Genomic DNA, 23,743 nt, shown 5'->3' with positions numbered 1-23,743 from the left:
CCCTTATTTCCCAGCACTCTGGGAATCGGTCAGCTTGTAGATCCCTGTTTATTCTTTGCCTTGCCTCATGGAGTTTCATCCTGAATGCCCTGCTTAGTGTTTGGCCATAGACTCAAGTGGACCCCTGTGCAGATTTCTGGAATTCTCTGTGCATAATCTCTTCCCTCATATGCTTCTGGTCTCTGCTTGAGTTCTTCCTCCCTGCACCACAGTCTGAAAAGTGCCTTCAAGCAGAAAGCCAGGGCCGTTGTAGATCTCACTTCATTTCCTCCCACCTCTCGGAGATCACAGTCCTATACTGCTTATCGACCAGTGTCTGAAAGCACTTGTTTTTATGTATTTTGTCTGGTATTTTGCTGTTATTTTAGGATGGCAAGTTCATTCTTCCATATTCCATCATGGCCATTGGAAATACTTTCCTGCCTTTTTTACTTTTTAAGATAACCAGGGTATATTTCTTTTTTTCTCTTTAGCAATTTGGGCCTTATGGAATATATTACTATTACCCACCTATATAAAATTTTAACGATATTATCTCTAATCTCCCATTTGTATCCTAATAATTTTTGAGTTAACATTTTACGTAGTTCAGCTATATGTAATAATGTGAACAAAATAGTATAGAATTACTATATGCTATTTTAAGCAAATTACATAGCATGTATGTACATTATATTAAAGCTTCATGAGTAAACTTCAAAAAAGTACATAAGCTGTTTTAAATGAGAGCTTCATAAATAATTGAGTTTATGACTGTACTTATAACTGCTAGTTTTAATCTTATTTTCTGATCAAACACTCTTAGAAGTAACAAACAGGCTAATGATTGATGCTGGTCAAAAATGATCTTTAATGAAGCAAAATGCTTGCCAGTAGTCCTATAAAGTGATGTTAAAATCTGCATGGTTTTACTGTGCAACCTCTGTCTTCGCTTTGATAGTCTTAAGGGGGAAAGCAAACAAAAATAAAATCTCATTATTTCATGTAGCAGTTGTACATTCTTAGGCTAATCTTAGCATATGTAGTTACCTTCAATTTTTTTTTTCCCAGATTGTCAGTATTTAAACAGACCACACCATGCGTGAGTACAAGCTAGTGGTCCTTGGTTCAGGAGGCGTGGGGAAGTCTGCTCTGGTAAGTTAGCCACCTAACTATAACCAACTAGTATAATACAAGAAGAATATTGCTGTGTTTTTGCTTTGAAACCTCAAGTCACTAAAGAGAAAAGGTGCCAGTGTTTTTTATATGCTTATATCTGACCCAGAGGGGACAGGGATTCTTTCAATAACCATGGATGTGTAGTTTTATAATGGTGGCTCGTTCATTCTTTCATTTACCAAGTACTTATTGGTTGGTTACCTACTATAGTGTTCATGATTCAAAGAGAAATAAGATTGTTTTCATTTTTAAGGCATTTACATTTCAGTGGGAGAGACCACACTGATACTGTAGATACCAGTGGAGTAAGCCCTCCCCTAGCCCAGACTTAAGTGGAGCGAAGGCCATGTTTTGTATGCATGCTGCATTTATTTGGTAACTGTTTATTGAGCTTCTGCAATGTCAGGCACTGGGGTTGTGACAGTAAACACAAGTCATCCCAGTCCTGCGCAGAGCTTACATCATCCTGGAAGAGATGTGATAAATACACAGTTAAACAAAGAACCACTTGATTATAATTGCAGGAGAGATGACTTTGAACGAAAAGTACAAATTGGTGACAAGTGAACCTAAAGTAGCATTTAAACAACTAAGAGAAAAGTCGAAATTGCTGGGGTAGGAATGAGCAAGGGGGGAAAGTAGAGGGAAATGAGGTGAGAAGCAGGCTAGGGCCAGATTAGGACATTTTTGATCCTCACCTGAGGATATGCTCATTGATTTTGGAGGAGAGGAGAGGGGGCTGGGGGAGGAGAGAGAAAGAGACATTGATGTGAGAGAAACATTGATCGGGTTGCCTCCTGTGCGCACCCTGACTGGGGATCAGACCCACAACCTTTTTGGTGTACAGGATGGTGCTTCAACCAGCCAAGCCACCTGGCAGGGGCAAGGGCAGGGGCAGGAAAACAGTGTTTTTCTAACCCTCTGCCCTGAACCATATTTTGGGGACCTCTGCTCTAGCATAAAGCATATTAGGAAGTTTAAAGTTCTTGGTGTGATTATATCCTGAGTTTCCTTTGAAGAAGAGGAGATTAGTAAGAGAAAGATGCTTGAAGTTTACTATATTCAAGTTAATCTATTTAGCTCAAGCTAAAATCATGTTCAAAATACTCCTCTGGGTAACTTGGTGTCAGACTCTCAGCCCACATCTTTACCCTTTTCTCTAGGATTAATAGGCCAGATCCTGTTTAAAGCTGTCCAGGAAATATTTCACAGTCATCTTCTATACTTCTTTCCATTTGTCAAATGATAAAATACCTAGTTTCTAGTCTGTGCTTTACAGAAATCCTAGAGATAAAAGTAGATAATCTGAAAAAGATTTGTAGGCAGCATTTTCCAGTGAAAAGCATAAGGCTTCAGAATCAGGATGGTGTACATTTGAATCTCAGCTGGTGTGAATGTGAAATTTGAGTGTGATTATAAATTTAATAAATCCAGTACATTTTAATTCCCTTTTATCTTTTCCCCAAAATTAGAAAGGCTGGTTCAAGACTTTAAAATTTAGAACCTTACGTCTGTCTCCTTTCAGAGCATGAGATAAAAGTTATATATAGAAATACAGAGGAGTAATGGGAGTTTGCTGATAATTTTCATTTTTTAATAAATTAGAATCTGTGTCGTTATTTGTATCTTTGTTGCATTTTAAAACATAATATACGTAATAATTAGCCGTGCGGTGTCAGCAACAACACTGCTGACAGTTTTGAACATGATCATCGCCTTTCATAGTAAGTTACTCTTATGTATTGGCATGTCCTTATATTGAAAGATGTTTACCCAGGCTTTTCACATAATTTCATTTAATCTTTACCACATTGTGAGGTTAATAACATTTAGAGGAGTTGATTTTTTTTTTAATTCTTTAATTTCTCTCTGCCTTTTTTTTTTTTTTTTAGACAGTTCAGTTTGTTCAGGGAATTTTTGTTGAAAAATATGACCCCACGATAGAAGATTCCTACAGAAAGGTAAAATATGAAAATTAAGTAACTTTAATGCTTGAAGTTTTCCAGTGACTGAAAGTTTGTTTAGTTATATAATAACTTTAAAGAAATTTCATCTTTAAACTATAAAAAATTGGTTGTTGGATTCTGTATGATACCATAATGGTAGATACATGTCATTATACATTTATCCCAAATCGTAGAATGTATAACACCAAGAGTGAACTCTAATGTAAACTGTGGGTTTTGCATGGTAATGATGTGTTGATATAGTAGGTTCATTAGTTCTAACAGAATCAACTTGAGTGTGGGATGCTGGTAGTAGGGGAGGCCAGCTAGAAACAGGGAAGGGTACATTGGAACTCTGTATTTTTGCCAAGTTTTCTTGTGAATCTAAAAAATAAAAGCTTTTTAAAAAGGAAAAGTTGATCTTGACAAAATCCACTATTTTACTTAATTACAAGATTAGCTAGAATTATGGATGATTTTTATGATTTTATTTCCCAATCCTTATAGGGTGGGATGGGGTGGGTGGTGGGCAGAAGACAGTGTTATAAAAAAGACTATAGCAAACAATATACCAAAAAAAAAGAAGAAGAAGAAGAAGAAGAGAGAAAGAAAGAAAAGATTAAACCTACCATTCAACAATAGGAAATTAAGTTCATTGAACTGTACTGACGGAGCAATTTCATTATCTGCACATTGGATACAAAATTGTGCTCTAGATACTTTGAGAAGCTCCAGGCCTAATTCATTATTCATTGAATGGCCCATTTACAGATTGGGCAGGCTACCACATTTGTCCCACAGGTGGTGGGACAATGACTTTGTGGCCACCAGTGGTGCTCCTCAGCCCCTGATCTGACAAAGTAGCAGAGTTTAAAGTAGGCCTTAGGCTAATTTTAGAGACGGTGTTGCATTACTGAGATTTCCCCCAAATCAGTTGCTGGTTAAAGCTGTAACTCCACATGGAGACCTGTACCTGGAAGGCAGGGGATTGACCACGTTTCTCAGACCCTTCTTTATTAAAAAGTGTCCACAGCTGAGGGCTGATACTTTCTTTAAGCCAACCTTCTCTTCTTTTATAAAACACTGGGCTTTCCCTGCCGATAGTGCTCTTGCAAACACGGTGAACGTTCCTAAAACCCACGGGAATTTCTGTAAGAAGTGTGGCAAACATCAGCCCCACAGAGTAACACGTACAAGAAGGGCAAGGATTCTCTGTGTGCGCAGGGAAAGCGGCATCCTGACAGGAAGCAGAGTGGCTATGGTGGGCAGACTAAGCCGATTTTTACTCAAAAAAAGGCTAAAGCTACAAAGAAGATCGTGCTGAGGCTTGAATGTGTTGAGCCCAACTGCCGATCTAAGAGAATGCTGGCTGTTAAGAGATGCAAGCATTTTGAACTGGGAGGAGATAAGAAGAGAAAGGGTCCAGTTCTAAGCTTCATATTTTGTTTTATTATGTGACAATAAAATCTTGATATGTTCACTTCAAAAAAATAAATAAAACACTGGGAAAGTAGAGTTCAGTTATAAAATTTCACCTTATGCACACAGCTTTTCCAAAGAAGTATCTTTTTCCTCAAGTCCTGAGGACTATATGAGTTCACTAGCAGCTCTGTGTTCCCTGTATCTCTAAAACTAAAGTTTTCCAGTGTATTAAATTTGGGATATAATATATTTCAGTAAAACTGTTAACATGGTAAGTTGGCAAAATTTCTTTGCCCCCAAACCTTGTTTGCATTTGGAGTAAATTTAATACTTTGTGCTTTGTTTTCTTTAAAAATAATATGAATGATCATTTTATGCATTTTTTCTGTTAGAACTGTACCTGTTTTCCTACAGTTTTTCTTAAGTCATAGAATTTGACCACTAGCTTTCTAATAATAACAAAAGTCATTACTCAGAGTTCACAGTGATCAGAAAATATCTAAGCCCAACATTGATAGTCCTGGCTTCTGTAATATTAATAGAAAATGCCTGAGACCTCCTGTTCCTAATTGTAATACTAAGTTAAGTCTCACCGATCCGGCACACTCTGGGGAAGCACTTTGCCCTTGTTCATATGCACTGGAGTGAAGAGGAGGGAGGAAAACAGACTGAGGTTTTGATGTTACTTTTTCACTTTTTCTTCCCGGCCCCAACAGCAAGTTGAAGTAGATTGCCAACAGTGTATGCTCGAAATCCTGGACACAGCAGGAACGGTAAGCATGCTTTCTCCTTTTATGATAGATTTCAATTTGTGAACAGGTTTTATCACCTGAATAACTCCTCTGAGTAAAAGTAATTATTATGATTTAGAACAAGTTCTCTAAATGTAGGGCTTCTTAAGTGTTTTTATGTGCATGAAACCATCGATGGTGGACTTAAAGCTCATATCTCACTATTAAATTATATGTTGAGTTCACCTATGGAATCTCTGTGTTGGGTTTCTTTTCCCTCTGTTCAGGTAAGGATGATCTGTTAATGCCCCCAAAAAAGAGTATTTCAAACCCAGAATTTTAGTTAAGATAGGTAGTTCACTGGGTTTAAATAAGTATGGTCTCTTGGCACCATAGTCATTCATTTTTATAAAGATTATTTTGCTTTTATTAGTATTTTAACATCTCAAGGGTTGTTGACAGATACTTGTTTTCTTTTTTTCCAATATATTTTATTGATTTTTCAAAGAGAGGAAGGGAGAGGGATAGCGAGTTAGAAACAACGATGAGAGAGAAACATTGACCATCTGCCTCCTGCACACTCCTCACTGGGGATGTGCCCGCAACCAAGGTACATGCCCTTGACCGGAATAGAACCTGGGACCCTTCAGTCTGCAGGCCGACGCTCTATCCCCTGAGCCAAACTGGTTAGGGCCAGATACTTGTTTTCTGACAAAACTGTTTAGGATTATTTGGAGCCTCATTTTTCTTATCTTTAAATGAGTACAATAACATTAGTATATCTTGTTTCCGATCACTTCTTACTCCTTGAAGATTTTTGCTCATTCTAATACTGCTTCAGTTAGAACTCTTGGTGATTTTAGTGTCCAGATAGAATCTCTATAGATGTTGTAGATAATCCAGTAGCCTTGACCTCCATCCTGCTTCAGCCGTTCACACCCATGGTCTTACCTTAGACTATGTGATTGCCCATAACTGTAATACCACCCAGTCTCCTTTTCAAGCATGACGCTCTCCACTTACCACTTCCGTTTTTCCATCTCCTTTCTTTCATACCCTTTAACTTCATTGGAACCTGGTTCCATTTATCATAACATCTTTGATTATTCCTCATACCCTCAACCCCCTCTTCACATAGCTTCAGGCCCATGGTCTCTCATTCCTAAACAATCTCCTGCATATATCTTCAACTCCCCTGACTTTTCAACAACCTTAGATGAGTGATTCACTGTATATTCATTTGGCTTCCAGGAAACAACCCTGGCTTGGTTTTTGCCTGTGTCCTTGGTTACTCCTAAGTTTTCTTTTCAGATTCATCTTATTTCTACACGCTCTTCATGATTGAGAGCCTCCAGGTTCAGTACTTGGGCTTCTGTTTTCTAGCATCACTGCCTTGAGATCATCTTTATTAGCACTGAAATGATTTAATTAGGATCTATTAGTAAAAAAGTAATGAATGATACATAGTTTTTTCTAAATCACACAAAAGTAAATTAAGATGGTTAAGATTTTCCTTCTAATTCTAGTTTATTGTCGTTATTTCCGGTCAGGTAAGTAGAGAGCAGGAACATTCACCTCAGGAGTTTCTAGAAACCGTGCATCATGTCTTATGTTTATTGTTATGATAGCATGTAAATAAAAAATGCAGTAGCTCACATGTGATTATTCTGATTTAAGTTGTCCTAATGTGTGTTCAAGAAATCATGTTTATAATTGCGTATTTTTATTACAGGAGCAATTTACAGCGATGAGGGATTTGTATATGAAGAATGGCCAAGGGTTTGCACTAGTATATTCTATTACAGCTCAGTCCACATTTAATGACTTACAAGACCTGAGGGAACAGATTTTACGGGTTAAGGACACAGAAGATGTAAGTATTCTTCTCTCTGTAAGACACACTGCTATCTCTCTGCGGCCAAATAAAAAGTGCCTGTTCTCTCTCAGTAGAGTATTTGGGGGGTATCTACCACATGCCTAAAAGAGCCCCTGTCACCAAAAAAAAAAAAAATGTTTACCTTTATAATTTACCTACAAATTATATGCCTATTGAGATAGTTCAAAAGGGAGGACAGGAATGATGACGTGCTCCTGCTCTGTGGGTAGTACGTGCAGAAGCAGAAGTGGAAGAAGGCGGGTAGAAGTGAGGCTCAGTTGAGCTTTGAGAGGTGGACATTATGTCAGAAACAGTGTTCAAAGAACATTGCTAAGAATCATAATGATTTGTTCCTATTTCTAAAGTTCTGTTGGTATAGTTTTTACTTACAGGTGTTTTTGTTAAAAGATTTTTGTTAACCAGGTTTTTATTATTTTTTAAAATATATTTTTATTTATTGCAGAGAGGAAGGAAGTGGGGAGAGAGAGATATAAACATCAATGATGCGAGAGAATCTTTGATCAGCTGCCTCCTGCACTCCCTCTACTGGGGATCGAGCCCACAACCCGGGCATGTGCCCTTGACTGGAATTTAACCCGGGACCCTTCAGTCCACAGGCCGATGCTCTCTAACTACTGAGCCAAACCAGCTAGGGCAGGTTTTTATATTTTTAATTTTATTTTTGTTTTAGAATTTTTGTCTTATTTGGCATTCGTTGTTTTTGTGCCTTTTTAAAAAAAATTTCAAAATATATTTTATTGATTTTTTACAGAGAGGAAGGGAGGGAGATAGAGAGTAAGAAACATCGATGAGAGAGAAACATCGATCAGCCGCCTCCTGCACATCTCCCACTGGGGATGTGCCCGCAACCCAGGTACATGCCCTTGACCGGAATCGAACCTGGGACCTTTCAGTCCTCCACCCGACGCTCTATCCACTGAGCCAAACCAGTTTCGGCTGTGCCTTTTTGCGAAGGTGAAATGTATATTTTACATGTCCACTTCAGTTTTGAACTATGGAGGCTTCCCTTTCAGTTGTATCAATCAGGATATTAAATTTCATTTGTACCTTTTTCTCTTTTGTGTGTTCTCTCTCATTATTAATGGGAACATATGCACCTGCTCGGGACCTTCACTTAGGCAGTATTGTAGGCGGGATGGATTATACCATATGATTCATTTCCAACCATAACCTACTGAATAGTCCTCTTCCTTCCCAGGACTAATTTACCTAAGAGAGCTCTGTTTTTTAGGCAGTTACATGCAAACCACTGAGCTCTGGTAATGGTCATCATTTTATCCATATAACAAACTAAAAACAATGGAATTAGTTATAGGTGCTTAGTGTTTCATCTAACTTGTGATAATTGCCTATTTTAGGTACAAGATCCACCATGTCCCTTAAATTCTTTCTTTTCTATCGTGTCCATCACCTCCAGATGGCTTTGCTCTGTGGGCATCTTTGAACTAAGGGTGTGGTACAGTTTGTTACCAATCTGTTTTATCGGAAGTAGGGGCTGTGGGTGGACATAGCCAAGCATTTCTGGTATGGAGAAAAAATCAAGACGTCACTGCTCTGGCTGTATTTTCTCCTGAACAACCCACCTGAACTGGTCTCAGATTTAGATGTCAGGTGTAGAAGCAGTACTTGTCACTGCTCCTGTATTGGTCTTGCCACTACTTCTGGCATTTGTTGGGACTGTGAGATGAAGCACTTGAACCACAATTAGGTCCCCGAGTACATTCTTCCATATTCAGATTTTTCCACTTGGAATTCAGCTATCGCTTGTAGCCCACATGGGAATTTTGGGATTATATCTTTAAAATAATTAGCAGATCAATGTAGTAAGATCTCTTCTATAATTTTTCTGTCTCTTCCCCTGCCATCCACCTTCTCCCTCTAGCATAGTGGTTCTCCACCTTCCTAATGCCGCGACCCTTTAATACAGTTCCTCATGTTGTGGTGACCCCCACCCATAAAATTATTTTCGTTGCCACTTCATAACTGTAATTTTGCTACTGTTATGAATCGTCATGTAAATATCTGATATGCAGGATGTATTTTCATTGTTACAAATTGAACATAATTAAAGCATAGTGATTAATCACAAAAACAATATGTAATTATATATGTGTTTTCCGATGGTCTTAGGCGACCCCTGTGAAAGGGTCGTTCGACCCCCAAAGGGGACATGACCCACAGGTTGAGAACCGCTGCTCTAGCATGCATGCACATACCTTTTTTTAAGCACTTGGTGAAGCATATGGCCCTCATTTGCACATTGCAATTGGTGACAGATAGTTGCTTGCTTATAAGGATAAGTAACAAGTATGTTAGTGTTCATTTTCTGTTATTTTCTCCTACAGGTTCCCATGATTTTGGTTGGCAATAAATGTGACCTGGAAGATGAGCGAGTAGTTGGCAAAGAACAGGGTCAGAATTTAGCAAGACAGTGGTGTAACTGTGCCTTTTTAGAATCTTCTGCAAAGTCAAAGATCAACGTTAATGAGGTAACCTCTAGCTGCTGGGCAGCACAGACAATTGTCTTTTTAGTCTTTAAGTTAACAGCCGAAAACTATTTAAGAAAAAAAAAAATTATTCTTTTAAACAATCTTGATTCTACAGATTTATAGAAATCACTAAGTAATTCTTTGTTTGCATAAAGTCACTTTGATGACTGTAATGAAGACATTCATATTTACCTTATATGCAAAGAGGACGTTTAAGCTGAAGGAATATGTTTAAAGTCCTGCTAAGCCTCATCAGGGGTGGGGAGCCTTCTTTCTGCCAAGGGCCATTTAGATACTTATAACATCATTCGTGGGCCATACACAATTATCAACTTAAAAATTAGCCTGCTGTATTTGGTCAAACATTTAATTAGCTCACCCCTAATGCCTTGGCAGATCCAGACCAAATGGTTTTGTGGGCCTTATACGGCCCCTGGGCTGGATGTCCCCCACCCCTGCTCTAGACGTGGGCCAGAAAGTAGTGTATGAAAATTGTCACATCACCCGTGTATTGTACAATTGCTTATGCAGATATGTATGAATAGGTTATAAAGTCAGTAGGAAACCACAAAAATTAAAGTAGTTACTATAATGAATTTATAAATAAACATACTACCTCATGGATATCACAGAATTTGGTGTTTTGAGTTCTGCCTTCCTTTAGTGCATGACTCAAAGGGAGGAATCTGAGTGTGGACTGTAATTCACTCTCTTTTTGGCCTGATACAGCAGGTGCACAAGGCTTTTTTTGTCCATGACTTAAGCACTCCACTATCTTGAGAACGTAGCTGTGGACAGGAATGCTTCACAAGTAAGCTGCCTGCCTGGGTGTAAAGGGCCAAAGTTGACTGGATCCCTAAAAGATTGGTGCAGTCCCCAGCTGCCACCACCAACCAAGCAAAAGCTTGAGGTTCCCTTTTGTTCTTTTCAACATCATTTTTTTACACTTTTTTTCCTTTCCTGGAGCGCATAAGCTTCGCTTGCTGGTGTGCTCGCCATGTGTAGCATCCCAGGTAATCAGTCTTAGAATTCAGCTCGCTCAGAGCATGGTGGGAGCGGGGAGCAGGCTAGGTTATCACAACCTTGTGTTTTCTCTTGCTGTGCCCCTCTGGCCTTTGGTTCTATAAGTCTTTTTATCTGACTCATGTTTTATCTGAATAATATTTAACAGAACCAAGATTGTTTTGTGGAACAAGGTCTCGAATGTTGGTTGAATAAGTACATTTTTCTTGTTTTCATTTAGATATTTTATGACCTGGTCAGACAGATCAATAGAAAAACACCAGTGGAAAGGAAGAAGCCTAAAAAGAAATCCTGTCTGCTGCTTTAGGCCCACAGTGAGCAGCAGCTCTGAGCCAGGTGAGTGCCGAAGGCAGAGCACGTGCCTCTCCTGTCCTTGACTTTGTTTTGGGCTGTCTCCAACCTTCACCACTTCCAATGGCACCTATTGGGCTATTTCCAGCTTCTGTAACTTGTAAATGTGATACCTAACCTGTAGCTATGCTCATCTTGTGGGTAATATGTCTCTCTCCCCATGAGATTCTAAGCTGTGTGAGAGAAGGACCATGTCTGTTTTGCTCACCACGGTGTCCCCAGTGCCTGGTATAGAAGGATCTTCATAAAGTAGTGGTTGAGTGAATAGAATGGCCCCCAAGGTCACTCCCAAATTCATGCCAAATTGAAGTGGAACAGTGCATCGCCTGAAACAAAAGGGCTTGCAGAAATGCTGAAGCGCACATTTGATGAATTTTTCCAAAGTGAACATACTCATATCTGAGTAAGAATCTCCTCCCCCAAATGGAACCCCTGCCCTGAATCTTCACAACATGGGTTAGTTTTGCCTCTCTTTGAAATTAATATAAACAAAAAGGTCTGACTTAACTTATGTCTGGCTTCTTTTACTCAAAAATGTGAGGGTCTTTTTGAAAATCATCCTGATTGCATATAGTAATAGTTCATTTTTATTACAAGACTGTCCCGGCGACATGTTTATATATTCTGCTGTTGGTGGGCATCGGGTTCTTTTGGGGACCAGCACTGGTAATCCTGCTGCACATGTTCTTGTACAAGTCTGTGCACGTGTGCATGTATTTCTGTTTGCTGTATATTCAGCAATGGCCTGGCCAGGTTGTACACTGTGTTTATGGGCAGCTTTCGTAGACACCACTAAAAAGTTTGTCAAAGTAGTTGAACCAGTTAGCACACCTACCAGCAGTATGAGTTCCACCTTCCCCAACGTTAGTGTTGTTGGTCGTTTTGACTGGGTGTGTGGTGCTACGTCAGTGTGGTTTTGGTAGTAGCTTTATCTCAGGTACAGTTGACTTCTTTCCAATGTTTTGTCTGGAGGCTTCGAAGTAGTAATTGACTTCAAATATTGCATAAGTTTTCATTAAGTGAGCCAATTAGCGCTAGCCTTAAAGCTGCCTATCAAGTAAGAAAACAGGCCCTGTGGGGCCATCTGTTTGTTTTTTGTAATTCTGTATTTAACAATTTCTGCTTTTCTTCATCAACTGCATAAGCAATACCATAAAAGAATATGTTTACACAGTTTAGTTATAGGGTAATTTGTAAACTTGGTCTGCTTAGAGGAAAGTCAAGTTCCCACTTGAGAATTGGTTGTGCTAACTCCTCTTGGGTCTGTTCAGTAGATCGCCTCTTGCAGAGCCCCACATTAGCTGGAACATGCCTCCTTAGAGAGATGAGTGAATGTGTCTCTCTCTCAAGGGAAACAACTGGGTAGTAATTTCAAAGAAAGTAGAGGAAAATGGGCAGAAGGGCAGGGGGCATGGCATCACCTCTGGGAGCTGGATTCAGGAAAGACAGCTTCTGGCCAAATGGTTGTTTTAGGCTTAGTGAAATCTTGATTCATTAGCTATAAACCATCAGCTCCCTGAAAGTGATTACTGTTAAAATTGCTGGTGCTTGTGTGTGTTTAGGTAAGGGTGCAAGGTAGGGAAACAAGGGCTCTGTCCCTGATCTGAAGTATATTACTTACTCTCTGAGAGTTGACTGCCTTGTTTATGCCCTTACCTTGGCTGATCCGAGTTTAATTTCCAACTCTCAGAAATGTCCATTAAACTTATACTTAAAGGAAGAGGTGCCATCTCCTGGCCTCTTGTGAAAATTCACCCTCACACATCCTACAGTGTATTGTGAGATTTACCTTAGAGGAAAGAGATCTTGGCCTAGATCTAGAAATAAGACTTTCATCCTGGCTGCATAAATTCTTAGGCTCTGCTATGTAATTCAACTCACAACATAGTTAATAAGTCACCTGAGCTCTCCGTGAGTGTTTGGGAATAGGCCACTTACCAGTCGGAATACTTTGCATGCAGAGCATTGTGTCCTGATTACGACTTGAGGGCCCTGTTGATCCCATTTGAAAAGTACTGCGATATGGGGTAAACATTTTTCGTAAGAGTATGTGACTCTTGAGGGTAACTTATCTAGCCTTAGCCTTTAGGCAAAATTGTACTGGAATATGTTAATCTCTTTCTAATGTGTAACACTGTTAAAGATTTAGGAGAGAAATTCATTTTTGGAAAATTCTTTTTTTTTTTTTTAAATATATTTTATTGATTTTTTACAGAGAAGAAGGGAGAGGATTAGAGAGTCAGAAACATCGATGAGAGAGACCGATCAGCTGCCTCCCGCACGCCCCCCAGTGGGGATGTGCCCACAACCAAGGCACATGCCCTTGACCGGAACCGAAACCAAACCCGGGACCCCTGAGTCCGCAGGCTGACGCTCTATCCACTGAGCCAAACCGGTTCGGCTGGAAAATTCTTTTTTTAACCTAACTCTTTCCTGCTGAGCAATGAGACTGTCAGTCTTCTGCCTTTGAATACGGGGATCAGCTCTTTCGATGTCTTTTCCTAACGTGTATTATAAGTGGTAACCCTAATGGGCAGAGTCCTAAAATAGTTGAGGAAAGACTTTCCCATGGAGCCCTGGCCGGCATGGCTCGGTTGGTTGTGTATCATCCCGAGCACCAAAGGTTGCAGGTTTGATTCCTATCAGGGCACATGCCCAGGTTGCGGGTTCAGACTCCAGTAGGAGGCATGCAGGGGACAGCTGATCCATGTTTCACTCTCACATTGATGTTTCTCTCTCTGTCCCTCTCTCTTCCTCTCCCTCTAAAAACCAATAAAAAAAATTTTTTTTTTAATTCCCATAGAAAGAGTTTGCAAGCAGATGCTGTTTCCTTACTGCAAAGGAACTTTCAGAATAAAATTATAAAAGGATAGAAATAAAACAAATACTGTTTTCCTCTTTATAGACAGGATTGTCAGATATATTGTAAAACACTATATTTTTAAACACTTTTAAAGGGAGTTTAAAATAGCCCTGTTACTAGAGCTGCTTAGTATAATTTGTTCTCTAGTAACAATCAGCCAAAACCATTGTTTCTTTCTATATCATTAAATATCTGCTTGTTTACTATTATGTTCTGATATCGAGATTAACCGTATGTATAACATATGTCTGTATCTATTCAACATTCTAGATTACAGGAATGAAGAACTGTTGCCTAATTGGAAAGTGCCAGCATTCCAGACTTCAAAAAATAAATCTGAAGCGGCTTCTCCTGTTTTATATATTATGTGAAGAATTTAGATCTTATATTGGTTTGCACAAGTTCCCTGGAGAGAAAAAAAAAATTGCTCTGTGTATATCTCTCAGAAAATAAGACAATAGTATTTCTCCTTTGCAATAGCAGTTATAACAGATGTGAAAATAAATATACTTGACTCTAATATGATTATACAAAAGAGCATGGATGCATTTCAGAAGTTAGATATTGCTACTATAATCAAATGATTTCATATTGACCTTTTTATCATGATTCCTTCCGTCAGGCACTAAACGTTGAACCATTATACTTTATATCTGTAATGATATAGATGATGAAATTTCCCCTCAAACTCATTACAGCAGATAACTTTTTTGAGTCATTGACTTCATTTTATATTTAAAAATTATGAAATATCATTCTGTCATATTCTAATTAAAATTGTTTGTGCATAATGCTTTGGAAAAATGGGTCTTTTATAGGAAAAAAACTGGGATAACTGATTTCTATGGCTTTCAAAGCTAAAATATATAATATACTAAACCAACTCTAATATTGCTTCTTGTGTTTTACTGTCAGATTAAATTACAGCTTTTATGAATGATTAAATTTTAGTACATTTTCATTTGGTTTGTGTGTCTTTGTTATTGTTTATAGATTTAAGGCCTTTATTTTATAATGACCACATCGTTTTAAATGCAACAAGTAGCTCCTTTCTGCCTGGAACCTGCAGAGCACTTGGCTTGAGACCCCCTAAGTAACTGGTAATTTCTCAGAACAGATCTCGCACTGTCTGTTCTGGGTATATTTATTCCTACTATACAGTAACATACAGCGGGCTACATAGAATAGTTTTGTATATTCTCTCTTGATCTTAAAGAATGTATCTTATTGAATAAAATGTCCCACTGTGTATTATTTTTATATGTAAAAATATAAGTTTAATACTGTATCAGGGTTTAACTTTTGCAAATCTTCCATGGCTTGTAACTTCATTAAGGGAATCTTTTTGCCATTGTTAATTTGTGCGTATGAGTCCAACAATGAAATGTCATGTAAAATGTTCACATTTGCTTTATGATAGGTTGAGGAATCTAAGAGAAGTGAGTGTGAGTGATGCTTTTGCTTTGACTCTCTGCAGAGTAGCATAACAGTGGTAGTCCGGAAAGTACTGCTCAGTTACAATTTTAGCTGGCTATAGAGTGATGCTTTTCTTTTTCTTCTCAGCCCGCCCGCCCGCCCTCCCTCCCTTCTTTCCCAGTTCTTTCTTCCTTCCTTCCTCCCTCCCTCCCTCCCTCCCTCCCTCCCTCCCTCCCTCCCTCCCTTCCTTCCTTCCTTCCTTCCTTCCTTCCTTCCTTCCTTCCTTCCTTCCTTCCTTTCTTTTCTTTCTTTCTTCAAAAGATGGGGCTTAAGTAGGACGTGGACAAAGGGTGATATGACCTATGTATTCTCCATAGAAATCGAGCAAAACAGCTTGTTAGCCGGTTACATCTGGAGAAGGAAAGAACAAGCTTAGGGGCCCCTGTGCCTTGTCCCTGACTGTTAGGCGGACACCAGAACTAGGAAGCCCGCATCCTTGCTCAGGGATCTAGATGCTGGCTCGTAGCCACGGGGGAGAGGCAGCTCTGCGTTCACACCGCGCTGAGACTTTCCAGGAGTGTGGTCAGCCAGTTACAAAATAGAAATTTTGAACTCAGATTTCAAGTGTAAGCTCTGACCACCTGGAAAATGTTAAGTGCTACTAAAAAAAAAAAAAAAAGGAAATTGTATTCCTTTGAGTCTCTAATAAACTTAGTTACCTAATACTTTACCTCCTATTGATCCACTTATACTTATGTCTGGGATTGAGGGGCCAAAAATCTGGTAAATGCAATAAATTAAAAAAATAAATAAATAAGTGAAGTATTAGGGCCAGTCTGTCCAGGTCAGGGTGGCATATTTTAAGGTCCTTAAAGTCATTTTTGCTTTTAGACTCACCTCTCAAAACATCCCCTTGGACTTAAAATCATAGATATCTCAGACGAATGAAAAATTCTGAGTATTACCTGTTACATAGACTATGTAGTTACTTGCCAGATCAAGTAGAAATCATTACATAAGAATAATCCAAGCTCCAGTCTGCTTGGTTATGTAAACTTGCTGTCCTCTGTTTTAGAACAGGGTCCAGAAGGATGACAGGTGCAGGCTCCTTTGTTGTGATCTTGGGATAGAGGTAGGACCATGAAGAAAAAGGCCTGGGAGCCGTGCAGTCTTACGCAGAGTGGGCCTGGCTGAGTCACGCAGGCATTGCTATCAGGAATCTGCCAGGCTGTGGAAGGTGAGACAGCTGTGCTTTTGTGTTGTCCCTGTGTGAACTCTGCAGCCTTGGTTCCAGAGGGAGTGTGCCTGAAAGTCCGATGGGTTTTCATAACTCAACAAGTCCTTCATGTTGTGTGAATCTTGTGATAAGTAGCCGAGAACTGCCACCATATTAGTATTTGCAGCTATTTGAAGTGTGACGGATTTGCTTGTATGAGGATCAGGCAATGGAAAGGAAACGTGATGTCACCACTGATGGTCAGCCAGCTTTTTCCTGCTAACACACAAACAACTTTAGTGGTCCCGTGGTACCCAGACAACCCAGTCTTAGCAATGAACAGTAAGTACATAATGTAGCTATACTTTTATCCTCCACGAGGGGGAGCTTCAACACCAGTTAACATTTCTATAAGCACTGAATTAAAAGAATGTATTGGAGCCATTGGTTCTGTAAACACTGCGTGCCTCACTAAGAGGCATTAAGGCCTTCCCACTAGAGTTTGCCCTCTGAGTGGACAGGGAGGATACACAGGCAGTTTATCAGTTATGCATAGTGTTGTCATTTATTGAACCGCGGCCACAGGGCTCATTCTCTTAGGAATGTCCGGTGTGTTTCTCTCCCCCTACAATTCTGAGCTCATCTCTGTGCGGCCCCTCCACCTGCCATCATCACTGGCCACCATTTGCTCCTCACTGAAATCACCTGCTGCTTTGAAGTTAGAATGTACTTGGCAAAAGTTAATCCTTGGGAAGATACTGATCTTTATTACCAACTTGATTAAAACAGGTTACTTGATCTGAAGCTATTTGTCTCCACTCGTGAGCATTCTTCATTTTCTGGACCAGCCAGTTTCAACTATTGTGCCTCATTATATTTCGAGGTACATTGGTCCGTCTGCGTACATGTCTTGAGTTCTGTGTTTAGGACTGAGGGGCAGAGAGAGAGAGGGAGAGGTTGCCTCAGCATTTCCTGGGTGAGCCATCACAGAATCTCCAGAGATGTAAGATAGGCGGGTATAAATTGTGTGTGTGGTGAGACCAAACTGAAGAAATCCTCAGGTATTCGGGGGAGGAAAATAACTTGTAAAACCGCCTTTTGTTTTATTTGGGGCATGTACTTATTTAAGGATCTACTTAAATGTATGTTGAAATAGCCCTTGTGGGCTCAGCTCCAAACTTGTAAGGGCAGAGTGGTTGGGTGCTGTTCCAGGACCTGGAAGGAACCCGCCTGATGGGGAAGGCAGTGAATGGAAGCTTTAAGGCAGCCCAGCCACCCAGCTTCTAGCATTTCTGTTCCCCAAAAATGTAAAAAATGTAGCCTACTCTTGAAAGTGCAGTTTGACATTGCATTGAGCATGGATTTTTCTTAATGCAGTTTCCTCGTGGGTTTGATGAATGTGCCATCCACTTATTTAATGCCATGTCTTGCTTAAATATTTTTGTCAAGAACAGCTGGTGACTTTGAACCGGGTGCCTAGTCCTGGTTTCTGGGAAGGATGGGTCTGTTTTGAGATGTTAACAAGAGCTTTACGGGGGATTGGGATGGGGTACACGTTCTCTGGCTTGTTCAGCAGCAGCCTTCTATGGTTCTGGGTGCAAGTTGTGACATACATCTCCTGCGAATTGCTTCGCTGAAACAGCACAGGCCTGGCTGTGCCCCTTGAAGGAAAACCTTAATAAATCTTCCCATTTTAAGCAGTGATGTGACTTTTTTTTAAGCTGTTGTTTTCAGTGCATTTTTTTCTTTCTAAATATATTTTTTATTGTTGATAGTATTACAGATATCTCCTATTTCCCTCCCTTTACTCCCCTCCTCCCAGCCCCTGTCCACCCCACCAGGTTTTAATGCATTTGTTTTTATATTCAACCATGTGAGTTCTTGTGCTTGCTTTTAACTGTGTAAAAGTTCTTGCAGAGCATACAAAGCAGAACCAGGCATGTTCATTATGGACTTGTCAGCAAGTGTTTATCATGCTTCTGCTGTATGTCAGGTGCTGATCTGCATGTTGGAGATACAGTGGTGAGTAGTACAAGTCCTTCCCTCGGGGAGTTTTTGACAGGTTTATGTGTGCGCATGTGTGTAATGCGTGCTGTGGAGAACACTCGGCAGTTAAAGGGGCAGGAGTGCTGGACAGAGCAATGTGGTGGTGGAATGTTTGCATAAATGCTTGAAATGTGCAGCCTGTACTCTGGGGCAGGTCGGGAGGTTGGTGAGGCCTCCATGCAGTGGGAAGGGTCTGCAAATGCCTTAGGGTGGACGGGTGCCTGGCATGTAGGAGGACTGGCAAGGAGGCCGACTTAGCTAGAGAGAGTGAGCAACGGGGATTGGGTAGGGGCAAATTTCTTTCTGCATTTTCTGAGCGGGATCCATGGAAAGGGTTTCAGCAAAGGCTATAATGTAATCTGACGCCACCTACCACCAGGAATACTCTGGCCACTGAGTTGAGAATAGCTCTAGAGGGGCCAGTTAGGAGATAGAGTGAGATTCAGAGGAGGGTGTGGACGGATTGAGGGTACATTTGGAGGTGAATGGGATCTCGAGGGTTGAGGGCAGATAGAGAAAAGGTACAGGAAGCCCATCATGGGGTTGGGAGAGGAGGAAAAATTAGCAAAGGAGAACATGGAGGTCACTGGTGACCTGATGGGCTTTGGTGGAGTGGTTGGCAGTGTCTGTAGTAGGCGGGGGAGAAATGGGGAGGAGGACAATAGAGACAGCGAGCAAGGCCTCCTCTGTGAAGATGGGAAGCAACGCCTGTGTATGTCTAGTGAGAATAATCCACAGAGAAGAACTGGCTGGACAACGTGGAATCTTGTCTCCATGAAGACCAGCTAGAGCACAGATGGGCAGCGTGGCAGGAGGGAAGGCAGTGCAGGAATAGAGGAACCACAGGCTACAGAGCACTGACTGATGGGAAATACCATAAAGAAGTTGAGGCAAAGTAGTGTGAGGTGGAAGAGACAGATGCTCGGGGAGACCTGAAAGGTTGCAGAGAGACGAGGCGGAGGTAGAAGGCTTTGGAGGGCGAGAATGGGGAAGAATCAGGCGGGTTTCAGGAAAAAGCACGTGCGGGAAGCAGGAACAAGAAGTGACGAGTTTCCAGCGGTGTTACTGTAGACGAAATTGGCTGGAGGAGGTTGGGCCGAATTGTGCGTGGGGCATTGGGACAGGAAGTTGACAGGCTAGTAGGTTAAGCCAGGGAACTAACACGGGCAGAGCAGCCTCTAGGTGGGACTTGGAGGGTAGGGGTGGGGACGTTTCAGAACTGACCAGAATGAAAATTACAGTATTGTCCACTCCCCGCGGGCTCTAGCTTCCCCGCCTTCATTTCTCATTTTAGTTTCCCCCTTTAATGATCTCCAAGGCATGTGGTTGTGACCATTCCTGAATGCAAGCCCTGTTTAGAAGGGAACTTAGTACTTTGGTGCTCAGAGATGTTAGGGTTGAAGAGACAAGTCTTTCTTTGCTCCCTAATCCTCTCCTCACCTGGCATGATGCTGCTGCCCTACTGGGCATGCAGTACATGTTCACACCCTCCCATGTTTTCCTCTCTCAGCTGTTACTTCACAGCAGGAGACAGCAGCCCTCAGACCCTTCCCAGGGGATCTACCCATTGAGTGAGAAGGCTGGGAAGGGGGTCTTTCCGAAATCCACCCCTATTGGGTAGATGCCAGCGCTCCCGCCAAGCTCCCACCATCCAGGCCTTCGCTTCAGGGTGAGAGGGAAGCCACATGGTCAGTCGCCCCCCTCCCCCACCCCCACCCCAAACCACCTTACCCTTCCCGCCACTGCTGTCTCTGGTTGGGTGGGTTGGGGAGTGTGAAGAGCCACCAGGCTGGGGCAGATGCTAAGCATGCAGTCTTCCCGTTTGGAAAGGAGGGCTTAGAACTGTGACGGCATTGGGCCCCCCAGCCTATCCTGGGAGCGGATACATTTAATGGAGAAGATGAAAGGAGACATTTGATCCCTACCCTCCCAGCAGGGTCCTGAAGCCAAGGCCATGTTTTGGAATTCCTTGGGCCCTGGGACCACTGATGGAGAGCCTCGCCCGCTATTTTCTGGGATATAAATGGACTTCTCTGAACAGATGCTCAGAACTCGGGTCAGGATCCTAACACCTGCTTGAGTCAGTCTGGCCAGTGCTCACAATACGGAGCTGGCTCCCAGGCTGCCCCCAGGCTGCCCCCAGGCTGCCGTGGTGGAGGGAGGCTGCGAGGGGGCTCGGCAGGAAGTCATCAGCCCTTGTACCTCTGGCTGGGAAGCTGAGTCTGTGGAGCAATTGTAGTTGCTGCACTTGTCCTGTGTGTAAGAACCTCTGTTTTTGGTTTGGGGTGTTTTGTGGTTTTTTTGTTTTGTTTTGTTTTGCTGACACCCTCCCCTTTCCCACCAAGTGATGTCCGCCTGGTGCCTTGCTGGCCCCCAGCCCCTGGAGACAATGCCTGGCGTGTGGCCAGGAGTGCGGCTGGGGGTAGAGAAGGCGCTGAACACCCAACTCTCCGCTTCCTTCCCCATTGCCCCGCCCTGGCCCTCCACAATGGGGGAGGGAGAAGCGGCAGACTCAGTGTCCCCGGGACGGGTGGGGAGCCCCGGCAGCACAAGTCCAGGCCAGACGATGCCAAAAAGAACTAGGAGCTGAGCCAGGTCAGGAGGACGGCTGGCGCGGGGGGGCGGGGGGGTGGCGGTGACGAAAGGGAGAGGATTCGGGGGCTGGGACCACGGTGATGCCCTCCAGGATGGGAACTGAGGTCCACTTGGCTGCTGGTCTCACCGGGGGGTGGGAGGACTGGGGGGGAGGGGGCAGGCTCAGTCTAGGGCTGAGGAGTGGAGGTCTGGTGACAGCCTAGGGCAGTGATGGCGAACCTTTCGAGCTCGGCGTGTCAGCATTTTGAAAAACCCTAACTTAACTCTGGTGCCGTGTCACATATAGAAATTTTTTGATATTTGCAACCATAGTAAAACAAAGACTTATATTTTTGATATTTATTTTATATATTTAAATGCCATTTAACAAAGAAAAATCAACCAAAAAATGAGTTCGCGTGTCACCTCTGACACGCTGTCATAGGGTCGCCATCACTGGCCTAGGGCTGGGGCTGCTGATACCAGTAAGGAGTGAGCAGTCACTGCCCTGGAGGCCCTCAGTCCAGGAAGATAAACACGCACACCTCACGAGGGACAGTCTGGGTCCTGTGGTTGGGGGACAGGCACACACAAGGCCTCTGGAGGGCTTCCCCGGGGAGTGACAGGTGAAAAGCCAGCCGGTCTGAGGTGGGGGTAAAAGTCCCAGAGGCACAGAAACCCCAGGCTGGGGGCGCCACCAAGTAGCGCCTCTCCTGGAGGACAAGTGGGAGTGAGAAGGGCCCAGAAATAAGGCTGAGCTCCCTGGGTCTGAGTGGGCAGGGCTGGGAACTCCAGGGTCCCCGGGAAGCAGGCAGTGAGGACAATGAGGTCACAGACTCTCTGTTCCTTCACTTCCTCTGTCCCCGCAGACCCCAGGCGGCACTTCCTTGCAGCTGCAGGCTCCAGCCTCCCGGTGGGGAGAGCAGATGAGGAAGGGGCTGAGGGAGGCGCGGGAGGAGGGGGAGTAACATGTGCAGAGCGGGGAAACAAGAAAACAAAACCTGATTCTTCCCTGGGATGGGGTCACCTTCCCCCACCATAGCAACGGCCCCAGAGGCGGGCAGCCGCAAGCTGGGGTGGGCATCTGCTGTGCCAGGAGGAAACGTGGGGCTTCTGTGAGTGGGGAGGGCAGAAGGGCCACCCAGACAGTGGACCACCCAGGGCTGGGTCATGGCTGGGAGAGGGCGAAGGCACAGAGCATCAGGCGATCGTCTTTGGCAGTGAGTCCTGTGTCCCTGGACCAGGGAAGACGTGCTCAGAGGGGCATATGGAGAGGGAATGGCTTCTGTGGTGTGGAATCCAGGGCCAGTGGCATCTGGCCTGAGAGCTAGAGTCAGGGACCCCACTGCCTTCCCCACCCAGGGCCCAGGGTTTCGGGACCTTGGCAAGGCTGAGTTCATTGTGGTGCCTGGGCGTGCATGTGTGTGTTTGTGCCAGAATTGGGGTGTGTTTCTAGGCCTGGAGGTGGTGGGTGGAGGGGTGTGTCAGGACTGATCGAGGGCACGGTGACAGGGGCAGGAACAGAGGGAATCTGGATGAGAGGTTTCATCATCCTGGTGCCTTAAGGATTGGCTAGAGGAGGCAAAAGAGAGGCGATGGCATCTAATAATAGTGCTGAGGGGGTGACTGCAGTCAGGTCTGGCCCCAGCCCTTTAGGGTTAGGGTCAGGGTTAGCTCAGGATCTTCTAGGCCCTGCTAGTCCATTGCCCTTCCTCTGGCAACACAGCCTGGACCCTGAGCCCTCCAAGAGGGGCAGGCTTCACAGACGCCTCGCCTCCCTCCACCACGCCTTGCATCCTGTCCATGGAGTGGATTCGAGGAGGGCAGCCACTGTCTCCTTCAGCTGTTAGTCCCCAGTGGCTGGGGTTGGGGAGGGAGAGACTCCAGCCACCAAGGCTTTAGAGCAGGGGCCTGACTCTTCTCCAGACCATCAGGACTTGGCTCATTCAACTCTAGTCCTTGCCAAGAACGTGAGGGCCCCGAGGGCTGACCGTGCAGGAGAGCTGGGGAGCGGGAGGGGTGCGGTGCTCCCCAGAGCACATCCTCAGACAGTGGGCTCCTCAAGCCCCACTTCTGAGTGCAGCCCATGCTGCTGCCCCCCCCCCACCCCACCCCCAACACACACACACCATCCTTCCATGGAAAACAGTAAACTGGCAAACAGCAGCCCTCTGGGTAATGTTTTTGCACTCTACAAAAACACGTCACACCTATTGTCTTCTGATCCTGGCTACATCCGGTGAGGTCACGGCCAGTATGCATTTTTAACAAGGCTCCGAGAAAGCTTTTTTTTTTTTTTTTTTTTTAAGCATTTTTGTATCCGTCCTGCAGTTAGTGCCGGAACTGAAGGTCAGGGAGTCCCATATATTCTGCTCAATGTATAGACGGTGTGCTTGACCCTCAGGTACGTGTTGTCCTTTCAGTCTCACGCAGCCCTGCGTGGTCCCTGTCCCTCCAGTGAAAGGAAGAGGCTCCCAGAGGCCCAGCAACATGCTCAGGCTCTGCAGTGACGACGGTCGCCCTGTGTGTCCGCCTCCAGGCCCAGCACTCACGCCCTGGCACCAGCAGAACGGCCTTAAGTGCCCTGGTGGGAAGTCACCTGGGGACACAG

At 43.4% G+C, this 23,743-nt stretch overlaps 1 protein-coding gene and 1 pseudogene across 5 annotated transcripts in view; both read left to right on the top strand.

Moving 5' to 3' along the window:
* Positions 1-14,841, top strand: part of RAP1A (RAP1A, member of RAS oncogene family) — a 57,835-nt gene extending 42,994 nt beyond the window's left edge. For 3 of the 5 annotated variants that reach the window (XM_059674257.1, XM_059674258.1, XM_059674259.1), the window contains exons 2-8: positions 1,051-1,134; positions 3,051-3,119; positions 5,243-5,299; positions 6,990-7,130; positions 9,500-9,643; positions 10,887-11,002; positions 14,151-14,841. In XM_059674257.1, the coding sequence (XP_059530240.1) occupies positions 1,078-1,134; positions 3,051-3,119; positions 5,243-5,299; positions 6,990-7,130; positions 9,500-9,643; positions 10,887-10,973 (555 nt within the window). In that variant the 5' untranslated portion in view covers positions 1,051-1,077 and the 3' untranslated portion in view covers positions 10,974-11,002; positions 14,151-14,841. The remainder of the gene's footprint in view (positions 1-1,050; positions 1,135-3,050; positions 3,120-5,242; positions 5,300-6,989; positions 7,131-9,499; positions 9,644-10,886; positions 11,003-14,150) is intronic. The other 2 variants (XM_059674260.1, XM_059674261.1) reach the window with 1 other exon arrangement.
* LOC132221059 (large ribosomal subunit protein eL42-like) lies at positions 3,618-5,231 on the top strand (annotated as a pseudogene).
* Positions 14,842-23,743: the final 8,902 nt, after the last annotated feature.

Source organism: Myotis daubentonii, chromosome 18, assembly GCF_963259705.1.
Source record: "Myotis daubentonii chromosome 18, mMyoDau2.1, whole genome shotgun sequence".
Classification (NCBI taxonomy): domain Eukaryota; kingdom Metazoa; phylum Chordata; class Mammalia; order Chiroptera; family Vespertilionidae; genus Myotis; species Myotis daubentonii.
The sequence above is the reverse complement of the archived record's forward strand: the minus strand, read 5'-3'. Positions and strand labels throughout refer to the sequence as shown.